Source organism: Galeopterus variegatus, unplaced genomic scaffold, assembly GCF_000696425.1.
Source record: "Galeopterus variegatus unplaced genomic scaffold, G_variegatus-3.0.2 Scaffold4330, whole genome shotgun sequence".
NCBI lineage: Eukaryota > Metazoa > Chordata > Mammalia > Dermoptera > Cynocephalidae > Galeopterus > Galeopterus variegatus.
In genome coordinates this window covers 156,120-182,664 of record NW_007730441.1, presented here as the reverse complement: position 1 = coordinate 182,664, position 26,545 = coordinate 156,120, and the positions used below count along the sequence as shown (strand labels likewise).

At 53.5% G+C, this 26,545-nt stretch overlaps 3 protein-coding genes across 5 annotated transcripts; 2 read left to right on the top strand and 1 right to left on the bottom strand.

Moving 5' to 3' along the window:
• Nucleotides 1-325: 325 nt before the first annotated feature.
• CDC25B (cell division cycle 25B) lies at nucleotides 326-10,284 on the bottom strand. 3 transcript variants are annotated; one of them, XM_008587276.1, is made up of 16 exons: nucleotides 10,085-10,284; nucleotides 9,070-9,191; nucleotides 8,203-8,254; nucleotides 6,444-6,485; nucleotides 6,268-6,304; nucleotides 5,917-6,042; nucleotides 5,688-5,810; nucleotides 5,384-5,518; nucleotides 4,906-4,980; nucleotides 4,610-4,786; nucleotides 4,306-4,401; nucleotides 3,522-3,584; nucleotides 3,256-3,354; nucleotides 2,905-3,038; nucleotides 1,814-1,925; nucleotides 326-1,642 (listed from the first exon to the last, which is right to left on the bottom strand). In XM_008587276.1, the coding sequence occupies exons 1-16, from the start codon at nucleotides 10,282-10,284 to the stop codon at nucleotides 1,502-1,504; spliced, it is 1,734 nt and encodes a 577-aa protein (XP_008585498.1). In that variant the 3' UTR covers nucleotides 326-1,501. The 3 variants fall into 3 exon arrangements, with proteins under 3 accessions (XP_008585498.1, XP_008585499.1, XP_008585500.1); XM_008587277.1 differs by lacking the exon at nucleotides 4,906-4,980; XM_008587278.1 differs by lacking the exon at nucleotides 2,905-3,038 and having other exon boundaries at nucleotides 1,550-1,642.
• A 7,871-nt stretch (nucleotides 10,285-18,155) lies between these two features.
• Nucleotides 18,156-20,600, top strand: CENPB (centromere protein B, 80kDa). Its single transcript, XM_008587275.1, has one exon. The coding sequence runs from the start codon at nucleotides 18,156-18,158 to the stop codon at nucleotides 19,980-19,982; it is 1,827 nt and encodes a 608-aa protein (XP_008585497.1). The 3' UTR covers nucleotides 19,983-20,600.
• A 2,893-nt stretch (nucleotides 20,601-23,493) lies between these two features.
• Nucleotides 23,494-26,461, top strand: SPEF1 (sperm flagellar 1). Its single transcript, XM_008587274.1, has 7 exons — nucleotides 23,494-23,782; nucleotides 24,839-24,950; nucleotides 25,315-25,471; nucleotides 25,665-25,704; nucleotides 25,846-25,906; nucleotides 26,114-26,237; nucleotides 26,354-26,461. Exons 1-7 carry the CDS (start codon nucleotides 23,674-23,676, stop codon nucleotides 26,459-26,461), a joined length of 711 nt encoding a protein of 236 aa, XP_008585496.1. The 5' UTR covers nucleotides 23,494-23,673.
• The last annotated feature ends 84 nt before the right edge of the window (nucleotides 26,462-26,545 follow it).

The following is a 26,545-nucleotide window of genomic DNA, read 5'->3' as shown; positions in this document are numbered from 1 at the left end:
TTTTTATAAAAAAAAAAAAAAAAAAAAAAGATTATCCTGATGGCCATGGGGAGCCATTGACAATCCTTGAGGAATGATGGGGCCACTCTTGCCTTTTGGTGGAGTTTAGAAAGGGGAAACACAGAAGAGCCTGGGTAGGGAAAGGAGGTGCTGAGTCTAAAGTCCTGGCAGGAGTAGCTTCCGAGAGATGGAAGACTTCAGGAGAATAGGGAAGAGAGCATGAGGTCAGCTACCCAGGAAGTCTTCCAGCCTCTGCTGACCTGGCCCACCCCAATCCCACAGGGTCTGCTGTGGTCTTGTCAAGGGCCCACAGCACACATGCCGGTTACTCAACTTGCTCAGTGCTTTATTGAACCAAGGCCCTAACAGATGACTCATCAGCACCTTCCAGGACAGCCCTTCCCACATCTTGAGGTTCAGAATGCAGAGGTTGCTCGGTCCTTGGCTTAGCTGCGTCCTTGGCTTAGCTGCTTCCATGACATTTCTTCTTGAGTATTTCCAAACCTTACAGGATTTCTGTCTGCACAGATACACATATATTCCTGCCGCAGGCTGTTATGCTCACCAGAATGCTTCCTCTCAGTTTGAGCACACGTGTGCAAGGTACTGCACGTCCATGGCCATCCGTCCTTCTGGCCACCCACGACAAGACAGCAGCAGATTCTTACCAGTCAGGCCCCAGGGTTCATAGCAGTGGGGGCTGGGCTTCCAGGGGGCTCATGATTCAGGCCTTAGCCCTTGCCCTGGGGACCCCAAGGATAATAACATCCCTTTCTAGGGCAACAAAAGCTGGAGCCACGTGGGTAATGAATTTTTGAGTCTCTAACCCCAACTGGACAGGGGGAGCCTAAATAGCCTGTGAATGTGCCCTGAGCCAGGCAAAAGTCAGACAAACAAATCAAGCATGCAGGTAAACACTGAACCAGGAAAGAGGAAGAGCTTATGTTTATGCTGGAGGTGCTTGTAGGGAGAGACAGGAACAAGGAAAAGAGAAAGGAGTGACATGGCAGACACACTCATGATTCTTGCAGGTGGGGCAGGGGGCTCGGAGACGTGCACAGGTGCAGAATGCTGACTCCCAGGCCAGGGAGGTGCTCAGCTCTAACCCATCCTCAGGGGCCATGGCTCTCCCCCAGCCTCAGCTGATATACACACAAAGGGGCATTTTTGGATACAGGAAGACAGACGGTTAATCCAAACAAGGAAGAAGAAAAAAAGGCTCCTGCTGGACACAAAACACTGCCTTTAAGGGGGTATTAACCCAACTTAACTAACTCAACAGGCTGCTTTCTTCTGGGGGTGGGGGTGGCACCAGAATATGGAATATGACTGGACTGAGACAGGGGAATCAGGGCTAGAGGAAGACAGACAGGACACCCATGCCGTTTTCCCCCTGGACAGCACCTGGGCCCTCCAGCAGGCCCTCAGCCCTGCAGGCCCACAGGGCAGTTGGCACCCAGGCCCTACAAGGCCAGGAAGGTGGCAGGACTGAGCTGGCCCTTCACTGGTCCTGCAGCCGGCTACAGAGCTCCCGCCGGCTCCGCTCCCCCGCCCAGCTGCGTGTCTTCAGGCGGAAGGTCTTCAGCTCGTCCTTGAAGGCCTCGTGGTTCATGGGCCGGTAGTCCTGGGGCTCACAGAAGCTCTAGGGTGGGATGGGAGGGGTCCACCAATATGGGGGAATGGGTAACCTTCATCACTACAGGGGAATGGGGGGGACCGAGCCCTTCCTTCTCCTAGGGCCACAGCCTGGCTGACCCCTTTCCCTGAGGTCCAACCCTCACATGGAGACTGTGGCCACCCCCACCCATGGTACCGGGTGCTGTGGGAAGAACTCCTTGTAGCCGCCTTTGAGGATGTACATCTCCGGATAGTAGAGGCTGGGGTAGTCGTTGGCAGCACGGTCTCGTTCCCGAATGAAACGGCACCTGGACAAGTATGGGGGAGCGGTGGTCAGAACTGGGCATGTGGTGGGGTGCACATCAGGGACCTGTTCCCTGTACCCTCCCATTTGAGGGCCTTAAGGAGCCACAGAAGGCTCTTGAGCACAGGAATGTCATCCACAAGAACATTTTTAGAACATCAGTCTGGCTACTGGGTACAGAAGAGGTTGGAAATGGAAAGTAGGAGATAAATCAAGGGGGTGAGCACTCTGTTTCTAGAAGGCATTTGCACAACCTTTGTTAGAGATATCTGTGGCCTGGACCAGGAAAGAGGTAGCAGGAGAGAAGACAAGTGGACACAATTCAAGAGATGCATTCAGGAGGTCTCCCAGACAAGACCTGGCAAGGACTAGAGGTGGGGAGAGGAAAAGAGGAAGACCAAAGCCCAGTGACTGGTCCCAGTGCCCAGATGGAGGTGGGTGCCATGAGTGGGAACCCTGGAGCAGAGGGAGGGCAGCAGGAATGATGACTCTGGCTGGGTGTCTGGGTGCAGGGCCCAGAACACATGTGAGGCTGGGCTGGAGAGCACAAGCAATCAAATGGACTGGGAGGAACCCTGGGAGAGGAAGCAGGGGAGGACAGACAGCCATGGCAGAGCATGAACGGAGACAGAAGGGACTTAGGAGAAGGAGCTCATCCAAGGTGCTGCGGACACCAAGGACACAGTGTTCCAATGGGGACCTAACAGCATCAAACACCAGGAGGGTCAATGTCACTGAAGACTGGGACAGGGCCCTTGGAATTTGAGAAGGATCCTGCTGGAGACTTGGAACCAGATTTTGAGGGGGTGGTGGGTGCCATGCACAGTGAAGCGGGGGTGAGGTCAGCTCCAGACCACCAGATGAGGCAAGAGGCGCAGGCTAAGGAGGGTCTGGGTTCGGCCATCCCAGTGGCTCCAGCACCCACAGGTCTGGGCAGGGACGGCCAGGTGCACACACTGTTGGCTGGGCAGAGCTGGACTCACATGCGGGGCCCACGCTCGGATGAGAATTCACAGTGGAAGATGAGGATGATTCTCTTGTCTAGGCTATGGGCAGTGATGGGGCTCTGCAGCAGGAAGTTCTCAGCATCTCGTTCCAAGGGCAAGTTCACGGCAGTCTATCAGAGGAGCTGGCGGTCAGGCCACAGCCCTGGGCCAGAGAGGCACACCCTTCCCCTTTGCAGTTGCCATCTTTCAGACAGCTGACCCCACCTCTTGCTGGGCAGGATCCCTCCCATGAGAAGAGGCACCCACCCTCCACCAATTCATCCTCTCAGCAGAGAAAAGACTTGAAAGAGGGGGACTTCAGGGCCTGTCTCCATCACCCTGCCTCACCTTGATGTGCCCGCCTTCATACTCATACGGGTATCTGCAGTCTACAATCACAAACTTCTCCACGATGTTGCTGAACTTGCCCATCAACAGGGCCACCATCTGTAGGAGGTCATGGGGATGGGTCCTAGCAGGTCAGGCTGGCAGCCAGGGTCTGTTCTTATCCCTTCCACTGGCCTTGTGGGTGCAGTACCAGCACATCCCCAGGGAAGGCTGACAGCCCAACGGCGGTCCCAAACGCACCTGGAAAATGGCTCAGCCCTGCTTACCGTTTCTGGTGAGATATACTTGAGGTCTTGGTGTTTTCCGTCCACAGTCTGTAGGAGGAAAGCCTGAAGGGGAGGGATGAGAGCGAGAGAGAGACAGAGAGGAGAAAGTGAAAGTGTAAGACTAGAATAGGAGCCTGGAAAGGATGGTGTTCTGTTCCCAAGTCCAGAGGCCACATCTGCTTTGGCCTTCAAATTCGACTCTGGGGCCGGCCCGTGGCTCACTTGGGAGAGTGCGGTGCTGATAACACCAAGGCCCCGGGTTCGGATCCCATATAGGGATGGCCGGTTCGCTCACTGGCTGAACGTGGTGCTGACAACACCAAGCCAAGGGTTAAGATCCCCTTACCGGTCATCTTTAAAAAAAAAAAATTTTTTTTGACTCTGGTTCCCATAGCAACAAAGAGGTGCCCCTTGGGCCTGATACCCAGGGAACAACCTTCCCTGGGGAAGTACAGAAGAGATGAACTTTCTGCCTCTGCCTCCTACACTCTGCCATGCCCAGGGGTGAGGCATGAGGTAGTTCCAAGCCAGACACTAGTCTGGAAATGTTTTCCAAGGTTGAGATACAATGGATGCCTGGGTAGACTTGAGGTAGAGTCAGGAGACCAAGGGGAGCCAGAGGAATGAGGTGACGTGAGAATAAAGGATGAAAAGCTACAAAGGACCAAGAAAACGGGACTGTGGGGAGAGGGGGGAAACCGAGCAGCTCTGGGGTTAGGGGTTGATTCTCTTGTCACCATTGGTAAGAGGTTGAGCTTCCTGAGGGGCCCCCACCAGCTAGTACCTTGGAGTAATCTCCAATCAGTTCTCGGTGGTCGCTGTCCAATATGTTCTCGATCTCATCATGACACAGGGACTTTGAACGGAGGACACGGACTTTCTGGGAGATGAGGCAAATGGAGGCCAGGGTCAGGGTGAGGGTGAGGCTAACCCTCAGGGCCCTGTCTAGCTAGTACCCTCTTTCCCTGCCACGCCCAGGCTGCCACCTGCCCCCTACCCTCTGCCACCAACCTGGCCAAGAAGGTGGCAGCCCCGGCACATCTGCCAAGTGGGCAGCAACAGCCCCGGCCCAGGAGGATGGTACTCACAGGTTCCTCAGGCTCCCGATGCTCCTCCGGAGGGGTCACGCTCCTCCTCCGCTTGTTCTGTACCGGCATGTCCCGGTCCTGGGGCCGCTCCAGCCTCTTGAGGATGGGCCGGATCACACTGCAGGGCATGGATGGAGAGCGGAAGAGCCGCTGGCACTTGCTGTACATGATGAGGTCCTGGCAGGGACAGCAAGTCAGAGGTCAGAGTGCTCAGCCCCCACCCCACCCCTCAATTCCACCTGGAGGGTAGGGACCCACCCCTCCAAATTCTGAGGAGAGCCACCCCAGAGGTCCACCTGATCCTTTTCCAAGGTCTTGACCAGTGGGGCGCTAATGAGGCTCTCCATGCCCGGGGGTACCGCATCGTCATCCTGAGGCCAAATCAGCAAGGATATGGTCACACCCACAGGCACAGGCCAAACCCTCCTTCCCGAATCCTCCAGTGCAGCTCTTCCTCTTCTCCCAGCAAACCCCAGGCCAGCAGCTCTGCCACATAGGGCAGCCCGAGGGCCACTCGCTGCAGGGACCCACTCACTGCTGGGGCCCGCAATGAGCAGCGAGGAGCTCCCCCAGCCTGCCCATCCGCCCTCTACTGTGGCACCAGCCACCCACTTTTCTCTGACTGGCCAGAGGTCAGGCTTGACTCAGTTACCTCAAATTCTTCTTCTGACATTGGAATCAGGCCATAGTCTTGCTGCAGGGGCTCAGAGCTCTCTTCTTTTGGAAGATCCCAGGGAGGAGGAGGGAGGGGCCTGGCGTGGCAAGGCTGTTTACCTTTAAGTCACTCTCCAGGACATCCACAAATCCATCATCTTCCTCAGTAGCCCCCTCAGTGGGGGTCCGGGACAAACGGCATCGGGCCAGGGGGCTCAGCTCCTTTACTTCCATCTTCCGCTCCGGGGTGAGACACTGTTTGAGTGACGAACAGACACAGCCTACTCAGGGGTGGGGACCAGAGGCAGTCCCCACTCCCATCCTTCAGAAGAAAGGTCACCAGTGCCTGGGAGCTCTGGATCACCCTCCCCTCCCCCCAGGCTGCCTCCCAAGGGCCCCACAAGGGGTCACTCTCCTGATGTACCATCAGATCGGGGGCCGAGCTCGGCCTCTGTGCAAAGGCTTCTCTGCGGCTGGTCCACTCTGCCAGAGCATGGGCAGGGCTCGGGTGTGTGGGGTTCCATGGCATCTTGAAGACAAATCCATCCTGCAGGCAAGATGGGAGAAGAGGTGTCATCCAGTGCCAGAGAACCACCCCAGCCTGCCCCCTTCTTCCCCTGGAGCTCTCCCACCCTGCCCTTCCGGAAACGCACATTCTCTTTGTCCTCCCCAGAGCTGCTGTCTGCTCTGCCACCAGCCTCGCTCTTCCTCCACCTGTCTGGCGTCACTTGGGAGTTGGTGATGTTTCGCAGCACAGGGCTGTGGCCCAGGAGCCTCACCTAGAGAGCCAGGAAGGGCAGCAGGGACTGAAGGCTGCATTCCTCTGGCCCAGCCTGGGCCCTATCTTCTCCCACCCCTCCTCCAACTCTTTCAGCTTGCCCATCCATCTCTGAGCAGCCAGACTCAGGACACCCTGCTGTGTCAAGCCCACCCTCTGGTTGGTGAACCAGGGGTGCCTCCTGCCCCTCCCCATGCCTGGCCAGCAGGTCTCGGAGGACACTCACAGGCATGGACTGGAAGCGTCTGATGGCAAACTGCTCGCTGCAGAAGGAGACAGGGACGGTTCAGGGCCAGGAAAGTCAGGGGCAGGGACTGACAGCAGGCAGGATGCCCCTCCACCGGAGCCCTAAACACCCCTGGGGAAATCCTGTGGTGGATAGAGAAGGCCCAGAGCACTTACTTCCGAACGACCCGGCTGACTGCCTGGATGGCCTGTTCAAACCTAGGAGAGAGAAGGGTCCCATGCAGCCCGTCACCCACACAACGCCAGATCCCCAGTCCATAAGGCCCAGGGGCCAGAGCTCAGGCCAGTGGAAGGGGAGGGGCTGGAAGAAAGCCCACCAACAGTGGGGTCCAGGTATTGGGGAGGGAGGAGATGGGAGGCAGCCTGGGATTTTAAAGGCTGCCATGAATGGCAGAGGGCCCAGAGAATGGCAGCGATGGAGGCAGCTGGAGCAGGTCGCAGGTTGTTGAGGCATCACCAAGGCAACAGTCTCGCCAGCCTGCATGCAGGCCTTCCACCTGTATGCAAATCACCTCAGTGGGACCATATGGCCACCAGGAAAGGCATCCATCCATCTTGTGGTGACAGACTATGGTCACTCAGCAATGTGGGTGTCTCCAGGGCCTTTGTCCCTCCCCTTGTAAAGAGCTGGCCTGGCTCCCCCCAGGCCAGGGACCTGTTTTAGTGCTCCCCTGGATCAACCCCAGTCTGCCACAGCAGACCCCCTAGTGACAAATGTGCAGGGTCACATCCTCTCCTCCCTCCTCTGGAATTTTCCAGGACCCCCTCCTCCTGCCTTAGAAGAGACCAGCAGGCAAGGAATTCCAACAGATGTTCCATAAGCTTCTGTATATGGGCTCTGCCCGCCCCCCAGCTATTTATCAGAGACCACCTGCCACATGAAGCTTTTTGTGCATCTATGCATGCGTGCACACACACACATACACACACACCAACTTCTTTCTGAGAAATTGTAACCGTCAAAGCAGGTGCAGAAGTGGGGGGACATTCAGGGCTTAAGTGTCAGGGGGATGCCCCTCCCTCCCCCAGCCAACCTGGCATCAGGGATGACCAATTTCATTGGCTTGGTTTCCAATCTACACCTGGGCCTTGGGGGTAAGGCAAGGACAAGTCTATGTGCCACCAAAAACCACCCTGCAGTTTCCCCTCCCCCCAATTCTTCCCGTTTCCTGTTTGTGAACAAACCCTGCAGCCCAACCCAGTTTGATCAAAGGCAATGGGAGGAAAGACAGTCACCGCCCTAAACCCAAAGCCACAGTCCCCCAGACCAGGCTGGAGATGCCCAGCTGTCCCTACTAATGGCTGGCAGTGCTCCCCCTGCTTGGGCCTTAACAGCTGGATGGGAACAGCTATGCTCTGGAAGGTGCTACCCATGCCCCACAACCTAGGGGGAGGTGTCTGTCCAGAGTGGAGTCCATCAGCTCCCCCTCCTCTCCCTCTCACAAGGGTCTGGTCCAGGGGTTGGAGGTTGCTGATGGGCAAGGGCCAAACCAGTCCGCAGGCAACTACGTTTTGTTTTGCCTAGAACAAGTTAAAGTTTTGCATTTGTTGAACTGTATTTTTAAATTGTGATTTTTTAAAAATTGTGGTATTTCACAGAAAAAAATGTGTATAGGCAAAAAAGAAAAGGGACATATACTGGGCTTGTATTCCTGCAAGACAAGGGCCACTGAGAGTCAAGTGCCCACTGTCGCCACCACCCTGGCCCTGAGCCCACTCTCAGTTGGCTTCCAATGAGAGCAGACCCTCTCTGAGACAGGGAGCAGAATCACAAGGATTAGGAAGGTCAATGAGTCCCCCACATGGGGATCCTGAGGGGTCTGTCCACTTTCCCAGGTGAGTTTATGCTAAAAGTAGGATTCCCAAGGGCAGGTGCCGACTCCTTGGGAGTAGGGCTTCCCCCTTCTCTACTCACGTCTGCTCTGCCATCTGGGAGTCCATAGGGCTGGGGGAATCCATGCAGAGACCTGGGGGGACACAGTGCCTTGGTTTGACAGTAATGGCATTTTTTTTTTTTAAGATGACTGGTAAGGGGATCTTAACCCTTGACTTGGTGTTGTCAGCACCACACTCTCCCAAGTGAGCTAACCAGCCATCCCTACATAGGGATCCAAACCCATGGCCTTGGTGTTATCAGCACCACACTCTCCCCAGTGAGCCACGGGCCGGCCCTAGTAAAGGCATTTTCTGTATACTTTCTCCCACCACGTCCCAAGAAAGGAAAAAACAAACAAACAGAAACCTGTTTCTATTCTGGATTTCAATACCTTTAAAAATGAAACAAAAACCTACCCATGGACCCTGAAGGCTGACACATTTGTACCCCAATGGCCAGGGCTCTACTCTATTTACTATGGAAACTCCTCTGTACACGTTTTTAAACCACAACTCTTGCTAAGCATTTTTCTTGAACTGGTTTAAAACAATTTGTTCTAAAAAGAGACAATGGCTTTATAAAGGAGAAGTTCAACTAAGGGTGTTCTTAAAAAACCAGCTTTCAGCCATAGTGTCTCCCGGGTGGGGCGGTGATCTATGGACTTTGGGGCCTGGTTTTAAATAGCTGAGATCTCACCCTCCCACCAGCTCAGCCATTCTGGGTTGGGTGTGGTGATCCCCACAAGAGGTGTGTCTTCCTCCCAATTTTGTGGGCAGTGAGGGGGCTCCTGGGCCCACCAGTTTGTAGAAAGGATGTTAATCTGATTGGCAGGGAAGTCGGGAGACCCAGGCAGCCCCCAAACTCTCCTGGCACTGGCAGACCTCCCCAGGCACCCCTGAGCCTCACCTGCATCAGAAGATTCAGAAGACTCAGACGACAGGGAGGATTCAGATGTCCTCCGGGACAGGGATAGGCATGTCAGCCCGCTGCGGAAAAGCAGGCTCCCTACCTGACTATTTGGGGTCTCCCTGGGAAGGAAGCAGAGACTCAGAAAAGAAGAAAGGTAAATGTGGGGCTCAAGGGCAGGCTGGCCCATGGTCCCATCCACCACCCATCTCTGAAAGGCACGTCCAGCCTCTGCACTGCCCCAGGGAGTCAGCCCCCTCACTATGGGAAGAACTGAGAGAGACCCTACACCAAGGAGGTGAGCACACCAAGGGCAGACTCTCGTCTCAGGTCAAAGCAAGCTCATTCTACTGAAGCCCTAAAAAAGATCTTTTCTTTGTTGATTGGTTTAGGAAAGTTCCTCCCAGGTGCACGGGGAGGTGAGCCCAGGGCAAGAGCCAGGAGGCCGGGCTAGGGGCCTGCCTGGGGGTTGGTGGGGCAGCAGAGCAGCCCTGGAGAGCCCTTCTCTAAACGCCACCTATCCTCGTGCTTTCCTGGAGGAAGGGCCGAGACCTGGGTCTTTATCACTGCTGAGACAACCCAGTCTGAGCCCAGCAGGCTAGCTTAGGGAGCAGGGTTAATCGCCTTAACCCTGGGGCAGAACTGGGGGTGGAGGGAGCAGGGGCATGGACCTGTGAGAACTCCACTGCTCTGCCACCCTCAAGTTCCCCCGCTAGGCTTGGGATTCTGTCTGGGGCAAAATGGTGGCGATTTGGGCAGAGATTAGGGAGGCAGCATGGTGAAGGCAAAATGGGGGGGGGGGGAGGGTAACCAGAGGCTTGTGCGACCCAGAGCAGGTCACCTGGAGGATGTGAGCCGCACAGCCGCTGAAGCAGGGGCAAGGGCATTCTCTGCTCAGCCCGGGACGCTCCCCACTCCACCTCCTGGGTTCGGCTCCCACGCCCAGTTCTCCAGAAGGCCCAGGACCCCAATTGGTGCCTCTCACCCCATGCCCAGCCTCCTCTGGGTGTCCTACCTGCCAAGTCCGGCGAGGTCGTGCATGGTCCGGGTGAGGGTGGTGACCGGCGAGGAAGCGGCCGCGCGCTCCGGGGACCCCAGGAAGCCATGCGAGGCGAGCCGGAGGCCCGGGAGATGGCCTGGACGCTCGGCGCCAGCGCGCACGCGGGCCGGACCGAGAGCCGAGTCCGGCGCGGGCTCCGACTGGGGCACCTCCATCGCGGTGGGGCGGGCAGAAAGCTGTCTGGAGGGCCGGGCGCAGGGCGGCACAGCCGGCCGGGACGAGGGAGGGAGCGGGCCCGGGGTAGGGGGAAGGAAGGGAGGGAGGGAGGGAGGAAGGAAGAGCAAGGGGGCCGGGAACGAGGGAGACCAGGGATGCGGGGAGGATGGGGAGGGGCGGAGGGGCGCGGGGCTCCGGCACCAGTCCGGGAAGACGACTTGGAGCTGCCACCTCCACCTCCTTATATATTCGAAAAATAACAGCGGCCGCGCCGCCGGACGCCACCAATGGGGGCGCGGGTTCGAGGAGGGCGGGACGGAGGGCGGGGCCCGCGGGGAGAGGCGCCGAGGCTGCACTTCCAGGCTCTGGGTGCGGCGGAGGAACTGGGATTTATCCCCTCAGCTCCCCCCGCCACTGGCCCCCCGAGCGCGAGGTTCCTGGCCTCTCGAATTCCGCCTCCTCCGACGTGGTTTGGTGCTACACATCCCCGCAGGAAGCAACCCCAGGGGTGGCCTCAGAAGGAGCCCCGCGGTTTAACATTACGTTCGATCACCAGTAGGGACCGTGAGAGGTTCCGACAAGTTTGCCTAACACAGCTGTGCTGGGCGGGCTGCGTTCGCTATCCCATTCTACAGATGGGCACGTTGAGGCGTGGAGAAGTTCACAAACTCATTCAAGGCCTTGGGCAAGTGGCGGGCCCACGATTGGCTCGCTCTCGGGCGCCTCTGACCCCGCAGCCTCCCCACGCAACGGCGACACCGAGCAGCCGCAAAGCCTAATTCGCAAGCTGAGCCCCCAGCGCAGGCGGTCGGGGCCCGCCGCGGAACTGACGGGCACTTCCGGGGGGCCCAGGTTAGGCGTGACCCCAAGGGGCCCAATTTTCTTCAGCAGCCCCAGAGGAAGTTCTAACGGTTAGACTAGGCATGGGTTTCTGTGCGGGCAGTCGAGGAGGGTGTCAGTTATGCAAGTATCACGCCCCTTGATGGCCTAGCTAATTTGGTGCAAATGGCACCATGTTGGTTAATTGGTGTTTCTTTGACGACCAGGGAGGCTGAATTTGTTATCAGATTAAAGTGAGCATCTTCTAATTATCTAATCACCTTTCAGCCCACCCCGATTTCCTGGAACGAGACCGGATGGCTGCACCCGAAAGCCAGTGGGCGGTGAGCAGCTTTTGCGTCCTGTCTCCCGAGGGAGCGGGTAGCCTCCGGTCGGGCGAGGGGCGCAGTTCAGGAAGGCAGGAGCTGCGTGCAGCCTCGCGCCCCTTCCCGTGCAGTCCCAACCATCCGGCCCGAGGTGCCCTGGGTGGGGGTGGCAACAGGGAGAGCCTGGTGGCAGGGGGATGGGTGGGCCCGCGGACGTGAGGAGAAAGAGGAAAGGAAAACCTCAGCCCCACCAGAGAGGGGTGACCAAGGTGGGAACCGTGATCTATCCTTCTCTCAACATTTTGCCCACATACTGTGCCGTGCCAGGCCCTGTGCTGCAAGCTGGGCAGGTCTGAATTTCCGGTTCATCCTCCCTGGGTCAGGGGTCAAGCTCCGGACCTCCAGCCACTACGCACAGTGGAGGCTGCGCCTGCCCTTAGTGCTGGAGGGGGAGGGGAGGTGTGTCGTTGTAAGGCAAACTGCCCCGAGGGTTGCATTTTCAAAATCAACACAGCAGTATCCCACCCCCAACACAAATCTCTGCGGGGGGCGGAGAGGGGGAAGACAGAGGAGTTACACTCTTGAATTCCTTGAAATCCCACGGTCAGAAGGTCGCCTCTGGAGGGTGGGAGGGATAGGACCACAGAAGGGTTCTTCCAGTGCATCCCACATATCAATTCTCTCTTCCTGAATCTCCCTTTGCCAATTCATCATAGATTATGTGCTCAATTCAGACAAACAAAAAAACCTAGTCAATAAAAATAAGTTAAAATAAACATTTGCAACAATCATAGTAAGAGGACTAACTCGTACAGCTCCTAATTTCCACACTTGTGGGCCACTGGAAGCTCCATCTTCTCAAGGAAACAAACATCCCGGTGCAGAGACTGTAAACATCAAGCATCTAGGCTTGTTTAAGGGAGCCTAGAGTGACACGGGGGCTTTGGCAGAAGAGGAAACATTACCTCATTTCCATAATTCCTTTTGCTTCTCCAACCCTGTTCCCACACAGCATTTCCTTTGTGGCACTTTTTCTTCTGGTGCCTTTTTTGTTATGGCTTGTGACACGTAAAATGGTTTTTAAAAATTGATACATGGGGCCGGCCCATGGCTCACTTGGAAGAGTGTGGTGCTGATAATGCCAAGGCCACAGGTTCGGATCCCATATAGGGATGGCTGGTTAGCTCACTGGGTGAGCATGGTGCTGACAAGACCAAGTCAAGGATTGGATCCCCGTACTGACCAGCCACCGCCCCCCCAAAAAAATTGATACATGGTACCAAAAATTCAGACAAAGGAGAAAAGTCAAATGGTACAAAAAGGCAGTGAAAAGCCGGTCTTCTACCTCACACAATCCTTTAGGACCCCTCCTCAGAGGCAGCCACTATTATAAATTTGTTGCATATTCTTCTGGGATAGTCTATAACTAGCCAATAGAAACATAATGGCAGGCACAAATGCAAGCCATATATGTAATTTAAAATTTTCTAGTAATCACGTTGAAAAAAAAAAAAATAGAAGAGCTGGCAGGTTAGCTCAGTTGGTTAGAGCTCAGTGTTAGAACACCAAGGTCGAGGGTTTAGATCCCCATACTGGCCAGCTGCCAAAAAATAAGAAAAAATAGAAAGGAACAGGTGAAATTATTTTAAATATTTTATTTGATGTAACATATTCAAAATGTTATCATTTGACATGTTATCAATATAGAAAGTATTGGGCCGGCCTGTGGCTCACTCGGGAGAGTGTGGTGCTGATAACACCAAGGCCACAGGTTCGGATCCCATATAGGGATGGCCGGTTGCTCACTGGGTGAGCGTGGTGCTGACAACACCAAGTCAAGGGTTAAGATCCCCTTACCGGTCATCTTTTAAAAAAAAAAAAATATATATATATAGAAAGTATTAATGAGATAGTGTACATTTTTAATGCCACGGCTTCAAAATCCAGTGTGCATTTTACACTCACAGAACGTCTCGATTTGCACCTGCCACATTTCAAATGCTCAATAGCCAACATTGGGCTACAGGCTACCATACTGGACAGTGCAGATCTATATGTCTACAAGCATATATATGCCTATGTTTTAAAAAGGCATATAGTGTTTTCCACAAACAGTATATGAAACATTGTTCTACACCTTCCTTTCTTCATTTTACTTGGAGATAGATCCATATTAGTACTATAATGGTATATGTTTACTCAAGGCCCTAATGCTGAATATTTAAGTAAACAGCTTGTACAATGATGCAGCAAGTATGCCCTTAATTGTCTGTGCCTTCTACCTATAAAATGAATTCCTAAGAAGGAACTGCTGGAAGGTATGGCATTAAGCATTGAAATCTCCTTTGCCCTTCCCCAAATCTCATCTCCTCAAGTTGGCTGAGCTATTGAAGGACAGAAACTAAGTCATTTACTTTTCTTGCAATCTCCCAAAACCTTGCATAGGCCTGAGCCCAAGGTTGGCCTCTGACCCCAATATCCCACTTCTAGAGATTTAACTTAAGGAGATGATAAAAGTGCACACATATGTATGTTCACTGAGTTATTGTTCTTCAATAGAGGAGGCGGTTCCTCTGGACTATGCAATACCTGAAGCCTCTAAAGAGAATGGGTGGTGGGCAAAAGGACTGACACCTGCCAAGGACTCCCTAAGTAATTGTTCATTATTACGTTGGGCTCCCAGAAAATATTCTTCTGAACAAAGGGTTTCCAGAGTAAAGAAGTTAGAAACTCACTAATGTAGATACTTATTGACATGAAAAGATGCTCATAATATGGACTACAAAATAATATAATGGGCCGGCCCGGTGGCGCACTGGAGAGTGCGCTGCTTGGGAGCGCGGCGGCGCTCCCGCCGAGGGTTCAGATCCCATGTGGAGACCGATGCCCACTCACTGGCTGAGCGCGGTGCGGGCGCAACACCGAGGGTTGCGATCCCGTTGCTGGTCCCCGGTACGGGCGCAACACCGAGGGTTGCAATCCCGTTACCAGTCAGTAAAAAAGACAAAAAGGAAAAAAAAAATAATATAATAAGTGTAGTCTCATTAAAAAAATATTCTAGGGCCAGCCCATGGCTCACTTGGGAGAGCGTGGTGTTGACAACACCAAGTCAAGGGTTAAGATCCCCTTACTGGTCATCTTTAGAAAAAAAAAATTTTTTTTTACAACGATATTAAGTGATGGAATTAAAGGTAATTAAATGTTTTTATCTTCAAAATTTTCTGTCTTTTAAAACATTTTCTGGGCCGTCCTGTGGCTCACTCGGGAGAGTGCGGTGCTGATGGCACCAAGGCCACGGGTTCGGATCCCATATAGGGATGGCCGGTTCGCTCACTGGCTGAGCGTGGTGCTGACGACACCAAGTCGAGGGTTAAGATCCCCTTACCGGTCATCTTTAAAAAAAAAAAAAAAAAAATTTTCCAAAAAACAGGTATAATTTTTCAATTAAGGGCATGTTCTCAATCTGGCGGTTCCTCAAACGATTAACCACAGAGCTACCATATGACCAGCAATTCCATTTCTAGGTATGTCCATTTCCAAGAGAAATGACATATGACCATACAAAAACTTGCAAACAAATGTCTATAGCAGCATTATTGGTAATAGCCAAAAGGTGGAAACAAACCAAATGTCCATTAACTGATGAATAGATAAACAAAATGTCATATATCCATACATGGAATATTATTTGGCCATAAAAAAGAATGAAGTGCTGATACATGCTACCTCATAGATAAACCTTGAAAACATGATGCTAAGTGAAAGAAGCCAGTCATAACAGACACATATGATTCCATTTATATGAAATGTTCAGAACAAGGAAACAAACCTATAGACAGAAAGTAGATTAGTGGTTTTTTAGGGCTGGGCAGGAGGGGAGTGTAGGGGTATAAGGAAATGGGTATGAGGTTTCTTTTAAAGTGATGAAAATGGTTTAAAATTGACATATGATAATTGCACATATTTGTGAATTGTACACTTTAATTGCATATTTTCAACGGGTGAATTATATCTCCATAAAGCCTTTTTTTTTTTTTTTTTTTTTTTTTGCGACTGGCCAGTACAGGGATTGAACCCTGGACCTTGGTGTTATCAGCACCATGATCTACCCAGCTAAGCTAACTGGCCACCACTCAATAAAGCTATTTTTAAAAGCATGTTCTATGGGGGACTGAGGGAGAGATGAGGCATTTCTCCTGGGACTCTTGGTTCTGGGATGCTCTGAGAATTCTAGGGATGTCTCCAAATGGCTGGATACCCTCCTTCCTGCTATATGCATCTGCCCCCTCCCCCACATACCCACAGTGTCTTCTACTTCCAGGCCCCTCCTTGGTGCCATACAGAAGGCATTGGCACAGCCACTTCCAGGACAGAAAAGAAGCCACACACATGTGTTGATGGCATAACCATTTCCAGACACCTGGTCTACCTGATGCCTATAGCAGTGCACAAGGCCCATTTCTACCCCCTCTCAAATGACCATTTCCTCCACTAATCCATCTGAGACCCCAGGAACCCCTACCTCCTTCTGTAAGAACTCTTTCCACTCTTAGGACTGTTAGAGAAACCCACAGTCCACCTTCTTTTCTCTTGGCACAGGCTTCCCAAAGCTGCCCAGCAGACCTAGGACCCATTCCCCTTTTCTAACCACTGTCCTTCATGCCCCTCAGCAAGCTTTCTATTCTCCTTTTCATTTTAAAGGGCCTGTAGTACTTGCTTATTAAAGGTAACATAGAAAGTTCAGAAAAGTAAAAAAAAAAAAAGTCCACCCCCAGTGCATTCACCCAAACACCTGTTGATTATAAGCCAAGATCGGTAGGAGGCAGGAGGGACACATGCGCACCTGGATGAAACCTCCAAAATGTAGACACAGTTTCCTAGAGCCACATGGAAAGGAATCCTCAACCAGGTGGTCTTAACATTCACCTTTGCACAGTGACCACACACTGACTTTGGGCCAAGCACAGATCTAGCCTCTATTGGAAAAAGTATCCCATGTTTTCTTCTGGGCCTTGAGATCAGAAGAATATTTTTTTATATCTCAGGGGTGGGAAAGGTCTTTCTAAGTAAGACACAAAACACAGAAGCAATAAGAGGAGAAATTGACAGAGCTGCCTACTTGGAGATTAAAAACTTCTCATATCTAAAAGACTCCCTAAGCTCAGATAAAGGACAAGTGGCAGATTGGGAGAAAATGTCTGCAACGTAAAGAATTTCTCTTCAGAGCATGTAAAGAGCTCCTAAAAGTCAAGAAAAAGGCAAACACATGGGCAAAAAATATGACTATAAGATTCACAAGATTCAAATGGCCAATAAACACACACAGAGAGAAATGTGCACAGTTACACTTTCTTCCCTCGGCTTCCAGAACGCCACACTGGCTTGGTGTTCCTCCTAGAGCTTTAGCTGCTCCTCAAATCTCTTTTTGGTCCTTTCTTGAACCTTTAACCTTGGATCACCCAGGGCACTGCCCTTGGTCCTCTTTTCTTCTTTGTCTACACCCACTCACTTGAAGTTTCAGCCAGCCCCAGGTCTTCAGCCGGTCTGCCTGGGTCACAGCCTTCCCCTCTGCCTACTGCTGGAGTTCCCCTTCATGCTGCTCTAAGAGATTTTTTAAAACACCGCTATGCATTCATTGTTTTATGAACTTGGCAGTTTTATGTTTGACTCAGAAGAAGGAGGTTTCAGGGATTCATGTGTATATACTGCTTATGTATATAGATGATGTTATTTCTGTAGGTGTAAACATATACATTAGTGGAAAAGCCCATATACACATGGAAAAGCTCAGAAAGTAACACACCAAGATGTTATCAGTGTTTATCTACAGAACGTGGGATTACTAGAACTTTTAAAATGTCATTAGCACCATCAAATATTACTTAAAACTATAGTGTTGCGGGCTGGCCTGTGGCTCACTCGGGAGAGTGTGGTGCTGATAACACCAAGGCCACGGGTTCGGATCCCATATAGGGATGGCGGGTTCGCTGACTGGGTGAGCGTGGTGCTGACAACACCAAGTCAAGGGTTAAGATCCCCTTACCGGTCATCTTTAAAATAAATAAATAAATAAATAAAAATAAAAATAAAACTGTAGTGTTCCTTATAAAAGTAACCTAAATGTGTAACCATAGGTAACATGGATTCGTGTTCATCGGTAATTGGAACAATATACAACTATTTAAAAGCATGTTGGAGGGCCGACCCGTGGCTCACTTGAGAGAGTGTGGTGCTGAGAACACCAAGGACACGGGTTCGGATCCCTATATAGGGATGACCGGTTAGCTCACTTGGGAGAGCGTGGTGCTGACACCACCAAGTCAAGGGTTAAGATCCCCTTACCGGTCCTCTTCAAAATAATAATAATAATAATAAATAAAATAAAATAAAAGCATGTTGGAAATGATGTTTACCGATATGGAAAAATTCTCATCACTTGATGCCAGGTAAAACAGCAGGAGATGCCAGTTTTATACAATACATTTTTAAAAAGAAAACTATGCACCTAGAGAAAAGACTGGAAAGAAATGTATCAAAATATTACCTGAGCATCTCTCCATGTGTCGGTGTGAAAAGCAATTTTTAGCTTCCTGTATTTTTCAGTTTCCGCAAAAAGTGTGGGTTATATTTGCCATAATTAAAACAAACAAACGAAACAACCAAACCAAAAAAACGGCTGCTATTCTTTTTACGGCGCCGGACCCCGGGGCGGGGGGCGCGCCGGGATGGGCCCCAAGCGGCGGCAGCTGACGTTCCGGGAGAAGTCGCGGATCATCCAGGAGGTGGAGGAGAACCCGGACCTGCGCAAGGGCGAGATCGCGCGGCGCTTCAACATCCCGCCGTCCACGCTGAGCACCATCCTGAAGAACAAGCGCGCCATCCTGGCGTCGGAGCGCAAGTACGGTGTGGCCTCTACCTGCCGCAAGACCAACAAACTGTCCCCCTACGACAAGCTCGAGGGGTTGCTCATCGCCTGGTTCCAGCAGATCCGCGCTGCTGGCCTGCCCGTCAAGGGCATCATCCTCAAGGAGAAAGCGCTGCGTATAGCCGAGGAGCTGGGCATGGACGACTTCACCGCCTCCAACGGCTGGCTGGACCGCTTCCGCCGCCGTCACGGTGTGGTGTCCTGCAGCGGCGTGGCCCGCGCCCGGGCGCGGAACGCTGCCCCCCGGGCTCCTGCAGCGCCTGCCAGCCCCGCCGCGGTGCCCTCGGAGGGCAGCGGTGGGGGTACGACGGGCTGGCGCGCTCTGGAGGAGCAGCCGCCGTCGGTGGCCGAGGGCTATGCCTCTCAGGACGTGTTCAGCGCTACCGAGACCAGTCTATGGTACGACCTCCTGCCTGACCAGGCCGCGGGGCTGTGCGCAGGCGACGGACGGACACGCCAGGCCACCCAGCGTCTGAGCGTCCTGCTGTGCGCCAACGCAGACGGCAGCGAGAAGCTGCCTCCGCTGGTGGCCGGCAAGTCTGCCAAGCCCCGTGCAGGCCAAGCCGGTCTGCCCTGTGACTACACCGCCAACTCTAAGGGTGGTGTCACCACTCAGGCCCTGGCCAAGTACTTGAAGGCCCTGGACACCCGAATGGCTGCAGAGTCTCGCCGGGTTCTGCTACTGGCCGGCCGCTTGGCTGCCCAGTCCCTGGACACTTCGGGCCTGCGGCATGTGCAGCTGGCCTTCTTCCCACCGGGCACCGTGCATCCGCTGGAGCGGGGAGTGGTCCAACAGGTGAAGGGCCACTACCGCCAGGCTATGCTGCTCAAGGCCATGGCCGCGCTAGAGGGCCAGGATCGCTCGGGCCTGCAGCTGGGCCTCATGGAGGCCCTGCACTTTGTGGCTGCAGCCTGGCAGGCAGTGGAGCCTTCGGACATAGCCGCCTGCTTTCGTGAAGCCGGCTTCGGGGGTGGCCCTAATGCCACCATCACCACTTCTCTCAAGAGTGAGGGGGAGGAAGAGGAGGAGGAGGAAGAGGAGGAAGAAGAAGAGGAAGAAGAAGAGGAGGGTGAAGGGGAGGAGGAGGAGGAAGAAGGCGAGGAGGAGGAAGAAGGCGAGGAGGAGGAGGAGGAAGGGGGTGAAGGAGAGGGGCTGGGGGAGGAAGAGGAGGTGGAGGAGGAGGGTGATGTTGATGACAGTGAGGAGGAAGAGGAGGAAGAGGAGGAGAGCTCCTCTGAGGGCTTGGAGGCCGAGGACTGGGCCCAGGGAGTGGTGGAGGCCGGTGGCAGCTTCGGGGGTTATGGTGCCCAGGAGGAGGCCCAGTACCCTACCCTCCATTTCCTGGAAGGTGGGGAGGACTCAGAGTCGGACAGTGAGGATGAGGAGGAAGATGAGGATGATGATGATGACGACGATGAAGATGATGAGGACGGTGATGAGGTGCCTGTACCCAGCTTTGGGGAGGCCATGGCTTACTTCGCCATGGTCAAGAGGTACCTTACGTCCTTCCCCATTGACGACCGTGTGCAGAGCCACATCCTCCACTTGGAACATGATCTGGTCCATGTGACCAGGAAGAACCACGCCAGGCAGGCTGGAGTTCGGGGTCTTGGACATCAAAGCTGAGCCACTGGGCCTAGCCAACCCAGATTGGCAGCACCAGCCCAGGGCAGAGGACTCTCTGGGCAGCCACTGTGGACGGAGCCAGAGTGGGGAGCCCCAGGTCCTTTGGTAATGCTTCCCCTGGCCCTGTGACAGGCCCAGTCACATCAGTAGGGCCAGGGGCTGAGGTCAGCCTCACTGCCTGCTTATTGCCTCTTTCTCAGAATCCTCTTTCCTCCCCATTTGCCCCTGGGCTCGGGGGATCAGGTGGGGTGGGTGGGGAGCTGTCCGGTGCTACCACACCGTGCCATCAGTGGACTAGACCACAGCAGCCACCACCAGGGTGGGCTCTGGAAGCTCCCGGCCAGAGAGTGCCTCTCCCCTCTGCCATTCACATCAGGTCTTTGGTGGGGGGGATCCCAAAGCCATTCTGGGAAGGGCTCCAGAGTAAGGTCCAGCCTAGGGCCCCACAAGGCTGGCAGTCCCCCACCCACACCCCCAGGCCTCCTCGAGAAGCACAGTCTAACTCACCTTGGGCTCCTGAGCCTGCCTCTGCCTGCTTTCCACCTCCCCAGTCCCTTTCTCTGGCCCAGTCCATGTGACTTTGGCCCTTGGTTTTCTGTCCAGTTTGGAGGTTTCCAGGAGGCCCTCCAGGGGAGTGACAATGGGCACTTCCCTTGTGGGCAGCTGCAGACCTCATGCCTCTCATCACTCTCTGGCAGGGCCCATCCTGGGCAGAGGGGCCTGGGGCTGGGCCCAGAGTCCAGCTGTCCAGCTGCTCCTTTCCCAGTTTGAATTCAATAAATCTGTCCACTTCCCTTTTGTGGGAGTGAACATTTTAACAGCCAAGGGTGCATCCTTCATGGTCTGGGCTTGCGTCTGTCTTGGTGACATGTGCTTTCCTGGTTCCCTTTAGTCTTTGCTGTGGTGGGACATGGAAGCAAGTGCTAAGAGGGTGGCCCTGACTGTGGTGTGTGGCAGGGGGAGCCTTCAGCATACATATCTCAATGTTACATCTGGGTTTGGGGAGGAAGGGGTCTTCCAGGTACCCACCTGTGGGTGGTTTTGAGGAAGTCTAGCCATGCACTGCTTTGGGGTTAGAAGCTGAGGTCACTTTGCTAAGGCAGGAGGGAGGGAGCCAACAGTCTCTACTGGGCCAAATCAAACAATATGCAGCTGGGGATAGGCCTACCAAGGCTGCTTAAAGTAGGCCCTTGTGGGAGTGGGGACAGAACAGAGAGAAAAAGGTGTTGGGCAGTCCCTGTGGTCCACGTTGGATTTTGGAGGGGCATATAGGGTACCCTTTGGTTTTCCTTTGGTGCCTTAAGAAGAAGCCCTTTAGGCCTTTCAGTAACTGGCATCTCCAAGCCTGGTGACCACGCTTGGGGACAGTGACAGGAGGAAAGTGAAATTGCTGGGAACAGATTGCAACCCCAAGAGGCTGAGAGTGAGTTGGTAACTCCCTGTGCAGTGCTCTCCAAGGAGCACCAAGCCCAAAGGTGAGGACTGGCCCCTTTGTTGATCTTACCCCCTTTCTCCATTCAGGGCCCAGTCCCTCCCTCTAACCTTCTCAGGCCCAGCAGTTACAGCCAGGGAAGAGCCTGAGTCTGAGCTAGGCAGGCAGCTCTGGGCCCCAAACCGGTTTGTCATCTCCAAAATTAATTTGGCTCCTCGAAAGTTCTTTTCAAAAGGAGAAGTAGGGATGTTTTTTAATAACACACGTCAAAAATGCCACTAAAAAGTGATCATTTGCATTTATGAACAAGGAATTCAGAAGTGCATCCCCCTCTAGGATGGGACATCCTCCCCCCCCCATCAAGTTCCTCCTCTCCCTACCCTGGAATGTTAAGGGGGGGATATCCAGGTAATATTTTGTCCCTTGCCTGTCCTGGGTGTGGTCTGTTCTAGAAAGGCAAGGCCACTATGTATGACTTTAAAACAAGGTGGAGTGATTTCCACTCTTTGCCTTCCACACTTCTGGCACTCAGGGATCCCCTCTAGGCCTTGAAGGCTTTGAAACTAGGTAACAACAAAAAGTAGAGATTCCTCTTTCCATCACTCCCCTCCCTCGCCCCTCCCTGGAGGAGAAGACCAGAAAGTCACAGGAAGCCCTACCTATCCTCTGGCCTAGTCTAGAGTGAGTAAGAGGGAGCAGTGGCCTTCTCCCCAAGTGCCCTTGGCCAACCCAGGTCCCTCACCTCAAGTACCAACAAGGCAAATTATCACTTTCATTTGTCTCCTGCCAACAAGAACACCTCATTTGGAAGATATTCTCGGGCACGTGAATATTGTCAGGTGGAAATGAGATTGTCTCATTAATGATAACACCAGCTGATGTTAATAGGGCCCTTGCTGTGTCCCAGGCCCTGTGTTAAACACTTCAGATGCTAACAAAGCCATTAGGATGTACCATAAGAAAACAGGCTCAGAGAGGTCTGGTAATGTGCCCAAAGCCACACCGTTAGTCTGTGGTGGAAGCAAGCTTTCTCCCCAGGCTGACCCTAGAAGTGTCTCTTCACTAAGGAGGGACTCATTTTCCTAACCCTCCTAAGGGTAGTGCTGTTTTGAAATGAAACCAGTTGCTGAAATCTATTTCTTTTTTTTTTTTATTTTTTTATTTTTTAAAAGATGACTGGTAAGGGGATCTTAACCCTTGACTTGGTGTTGTCAGCACCACACTCTACCAAGTGAGCTAACCGGCCATCCCTCTATAGGGATCCGAACCCGTGTCCTGGGTGTTATCAGCACCACACTCTCCCAAGTGAGCCATGGGCCGGCCCTTTAAATCTATTTCTAATCCCTGGAAAAATAGCTCTTTGGAGGGGATGAGGGATGTGGAAGTGTCTACAGGAGCTCTTGCCGCTTCTATACCTATAACCAGCATCCATTCCCCCGGTCGCCATACAAATATAGGTCTTATGAAAATATAAATATTTTTCCTATTTGCAAAGCTTTTCTATTACCCATTGGGAAAAGTAGGTGAAAACCATTCCCGTTTCACAAAGGAGGAAATAGGATTAAGGAGTTAAATGACCTGCCCAAGGTATTGGCCTTGAACTCTGACATTCTCCCTGGGATACATGTTAAATGTCCCACCAGAACACTGCTGGGAGGTGGGGAGTAGCAATGGTTCTATGAGCACACAGCTTTGGGAAGGGACCCAAAAAGGAAGCTCTGTCACAGCATATTACACAGTCCAGTGGGTGGCAGATTATTAACTGTGAGCCTCTATATATAAAGCGGACAAACATGGAGGTGCTGCCTTCATTTGTGACCCACAGCTAAAAGGCCCAGAAGGGGTCTCCCAGTCCCCCGATGTTGGTGCAGGAGTTCTGGGGGCCTGATCGGCTTTGGCAGGTCCCAGAGTGGGTCAGAGTCTGGTCAGCAGGTGGCGGGCGCAGAGGCTATACCTTCTTGGGGAGGAGGGAAGACAAGGACATATAACCACATTTTCAAAGCTTTGGCCTGAGAGGAGTTGCTGGAAGAAAAAACTACAATTCCCAGAAGCCTCTACTCTAGGGGGAGTTATAGAGGGTGGTTGCCATGGTTTCAGAAAACAATATGGCCGCTCCCAGTTGGGAAGTGAGTCCCTGGGTTAAAGAAGCGGAGGCGGGTCTGGGCTACCGCGGTGGCGAGAGAGGAGGCGCTTGAGGAATCGTGAGGCTGGGGCTGGACTCCGCAAGGCTGGAACGATCTGGCCTCGTCGTGGGCGCCAATGGCGAGCAGCGTGGACGAGGAGGCGCTGCACCAGCTGTACCTGTGGGTGGACAATATCCCTCTGTCCCGGCCCAAGCGAAACCTCTCCCGGGACTTCAGTGATGGAGGTGTGCGCCCCTGTGTGTGTCTACATGTTCTGTCCTGTATGTGTCCTGCGTGTGTAAGGTGTCTGTGTGCGTGTGTGGGGGGGTGTGGAAGGGTGGGAGGAATCTGTCTCCTGGGACTTCAATTGTAGAAGTTTGTGTGTGTGCCTGTGTATGTGTTTTCTATTTGCAACTGTGTATGTACAATGTATGTCTACACGTATGTCTACATGTTCTATCCTGTGTGCATGTGATGTGTGTGTATCTGTGTCTGTATTTGTGCATCTCTGTATGTGCTGTGTGTTCTCTATGTCTGTCCTGTAGGAGGAGTCTGAGCACGTATGTGTTCATATCTTTGTTAACATGTTATGTCCTGTATGTATTATGAGGGGAGTCTTGCATGAATGTTTCTTTGTGATTGTTTAAGTGTCTGTGTTTCTAGGAATGTCTCCTGGGATTTCAATGACAGAAGTATGTCTCTGTATATGTATATTTGGGGAAGCTGTCTGCATATGTGACTCTTTGTGCTTGTGTGTGTGTGTGTGTGTGTGTGTGCTTTATATGTACACCTATGTGTTTCTGGCAGGTGTTTGTCCTGTGTACCTACACATTCTGCCTTATGTGTTTATCTGTAGAGGGATCTTATCACGTATATCTTTGATTATGCAAATCTGTGACTCTCCTGGGACCTTGGTATTGGGGTGTGTGTGTGTGTGTGTGTGTGTGTGTGTGTGTGTACCCATGTGAATTCCTAGGGTGGGGCCCTGGGCTCCTGAAGGGCTGTTTTGGAGACTCATTCTCTACTAGAGGACCAGAGATCTCAGTTTCCCATGCCCTGAGCGAATGGGGAAGGGATGCAGCTCCTATAAGGTATGCTGGAGATTTCATCTCTGCCTAATCACTGATCTCGCTTTCTTTTCTCCCTCCCTATCATTCCTCCCCTTTCTGCGTCTCTGCTTCTCCACTGTGTTCCACCACTCTGCCACCCCTGGTTCTCCCATTCCACCCTTCTCTTCTCCCACCCCTTCCCCCTTCCCCATTCCTCCACCTTTCATGTCTGCTCCCACCCACCTCACTCAGTCCTGGTCGCAGAGATCATCAAGTTTTACTTCCCCAAGATGGTAGAGATGCACAATTATGTCCCTGCCAACTCTCTCCAGCAGAAGCTCAGCAACTGGGGTCATCTGAACAGGTAAAAGATACCCGGGTGCAGGAGTGAGAATCTCCAGCCACCAGTCCCGGTTCCCAGGAAGAGTTGCCCCAGCCCGTTCACCTGCTATGGTCTCTGCTGCCCAGGCTGCGACCGTGTTGGTGTCAGAGTGGAGAGTGCCAAAGCAGACAGAATCCGTCTGGTAACAAAAATCAAGGAACTCTTCTACTGGGAGTTAGACAAGGAACCTCGGGACACCCAAGCAAGGTGTCTCAGATGTGGTGCCCTTTCACTCTCCCAGGGCTCCCCACTCAGGACTGCGACCCCGTGCCACCTTCCTTCTACCGTATCCCCTTCATTTACTTCCCCCCGGACCTAGTCTGCCACCCCTTCGTCTACCCCCCAGGAAGGTGCTGAACAGGCTGAACTTCTCGGTACCGGACGACGTGATGCGCAAGATTGCGCAGTGCGCCCCGGGCGTGGTGGAGCTGGTGCTCATCCCGCTGAGGCAGCGCCTGGAGCAGCGGCAAAGACGCAGGAAGCAGGGCGCAGGCTCTTTACAGGTGCCACCCGGTTCTAACTTCTCCAGCTGCTCTGGGGGGCTTCCCAGGCGGCGGAAATCCCCGCCTTGGCGATGAGTGTAGGGGAAGGGTGCCAGGCTAGAGAGAGCCTGGCCTGGGGTACTGCGGAAGGGACGTGGGGCTCTGTGGGAATGGATGAGCCGGGGCTCACAGTGGACCACGTGGGTTCTTTCAGGAGCTGGCTCCCCAGGATGGCAGTGGATACATGGATGTAGGTAAGGTGGCCTTTCTCTTCTTCACAGGAGGAGCTTTCTCCTTGTCTTTCCTTTCGGCTGTCAGGTGGGGGTGAGGGTGGGGAAGGGCAAGACAGGACAATGGGACTCCAGCACGTCAGTCCTCCACTTGCCTTGTTTCAGGTTTGTCCCAGAAGGCCAGAGGGGAAGGTGCCCCAGGCCCCCAAGGAGAGGGGCAGCTCAGGTAAAGAAGCTGGGAGTTCCTGACCTCACCAGGCTTGGTGATCTCCCTGCACAAGTTGGGAGTGGGGGGTGAGGGCAGGATGCACCTGGGAAGGTGAAGAGGCAGGAAAGGGGGAAAGGTGGAAGAGGGGAGACCTGACCAAGGGCACTGGAGAGGTGACGGTGGGGTCTGAGATCGAGGCCTTCACTAAGCTTCTTCCCACCCCAGGGCGGGGCAGCCGCCTGCTCCGCGGAGTACCGCGTATAGCCAAGCGCTGCAGGGCGACCCAAGCTTCGTCCTCCAGATCGCTGAAAAGGAGCAGGAGCTGTTGGCCTCACAGGAGACAGTGCAGGTGAGGGCGCACTGGGAAGGCTCGGGGGCGAGGTGTGGGGTGGGGTTTGGGGCCTGCAGAGATAGGGGCAGGAGGCAGCGGGCCGCCGAACTTGACCTCTACACGGCGCGGCCCAGGTCCTGCAGATGAAGGTGAGGCGCCTGGAGCACCTGCTCCAACTCAAGAACGTGCGCATCGAGGATCTCTCCCGACGGCTCCAGCAGGCGGAGCGTAAGCAGCGGTGAGCGGCGGCGGGGGGCGCACGGGGACGCCTCAGTATCTGCTGGAGTCCAGGCGCCGCGACCTACCTACCCACTGACGGATAGAAG

Excerpts from the sequence above, each read along its gene's own strand:
- CENPB (XM_008587275.1), top strand. The coding sequence starts at position 18,156 with ATGGGCCCCAAGCGGCGGCAGCTGACGTTCCGGGAGAAGTCGCGGATC.
- CDC25B (XM_008587276.1), bottom strand. The coding sequence starts at position 10,284 with ATGGAGGTGCCCCAGTCGGAGCCCGCGCCGGACTCGGCTCTCGGTCCG. Across the intron at positions 5,811-5,916 it reads CTGGGGAGGACAAAGAGAAT|GATGGATTTGTCTTCAAGAT; the intron begins GTGCGTTTCCGG and ends TCTTGCCTGCAG. Across the intron at positions 4,981-5,383 it reads TCCTGGAGAGTGACTTAAAG|GATGACGATGCGGTACCCCC; the intron begins GTAAACAGCCTT and ends ATTTGGCCTCAG.
- SPEF1 (XM_008587274.1), top strand. The coding sequence starts at position 23,674 with ATGGCGAGCAGCGTGGACGAGGAGGCGCTGCACCAGCTGTACCTGTGG. Across the intron at positions 23,783-24,838 it reads CCGGGACTTCAGTGATGGAG|TCCTGGTCGCAGAGATCATC; the intron begins GTGTGCGCCCCT and ends CACCTCACTCAG. Across the intron at positions 25,907-26,113 it reads CAAGGAGAGGGGCAGCTCAG|GGCGGGGCAGCCGCCTGCTC; the intron begins GTAAAGAAGCTG and ends TTCCCACCCCAG.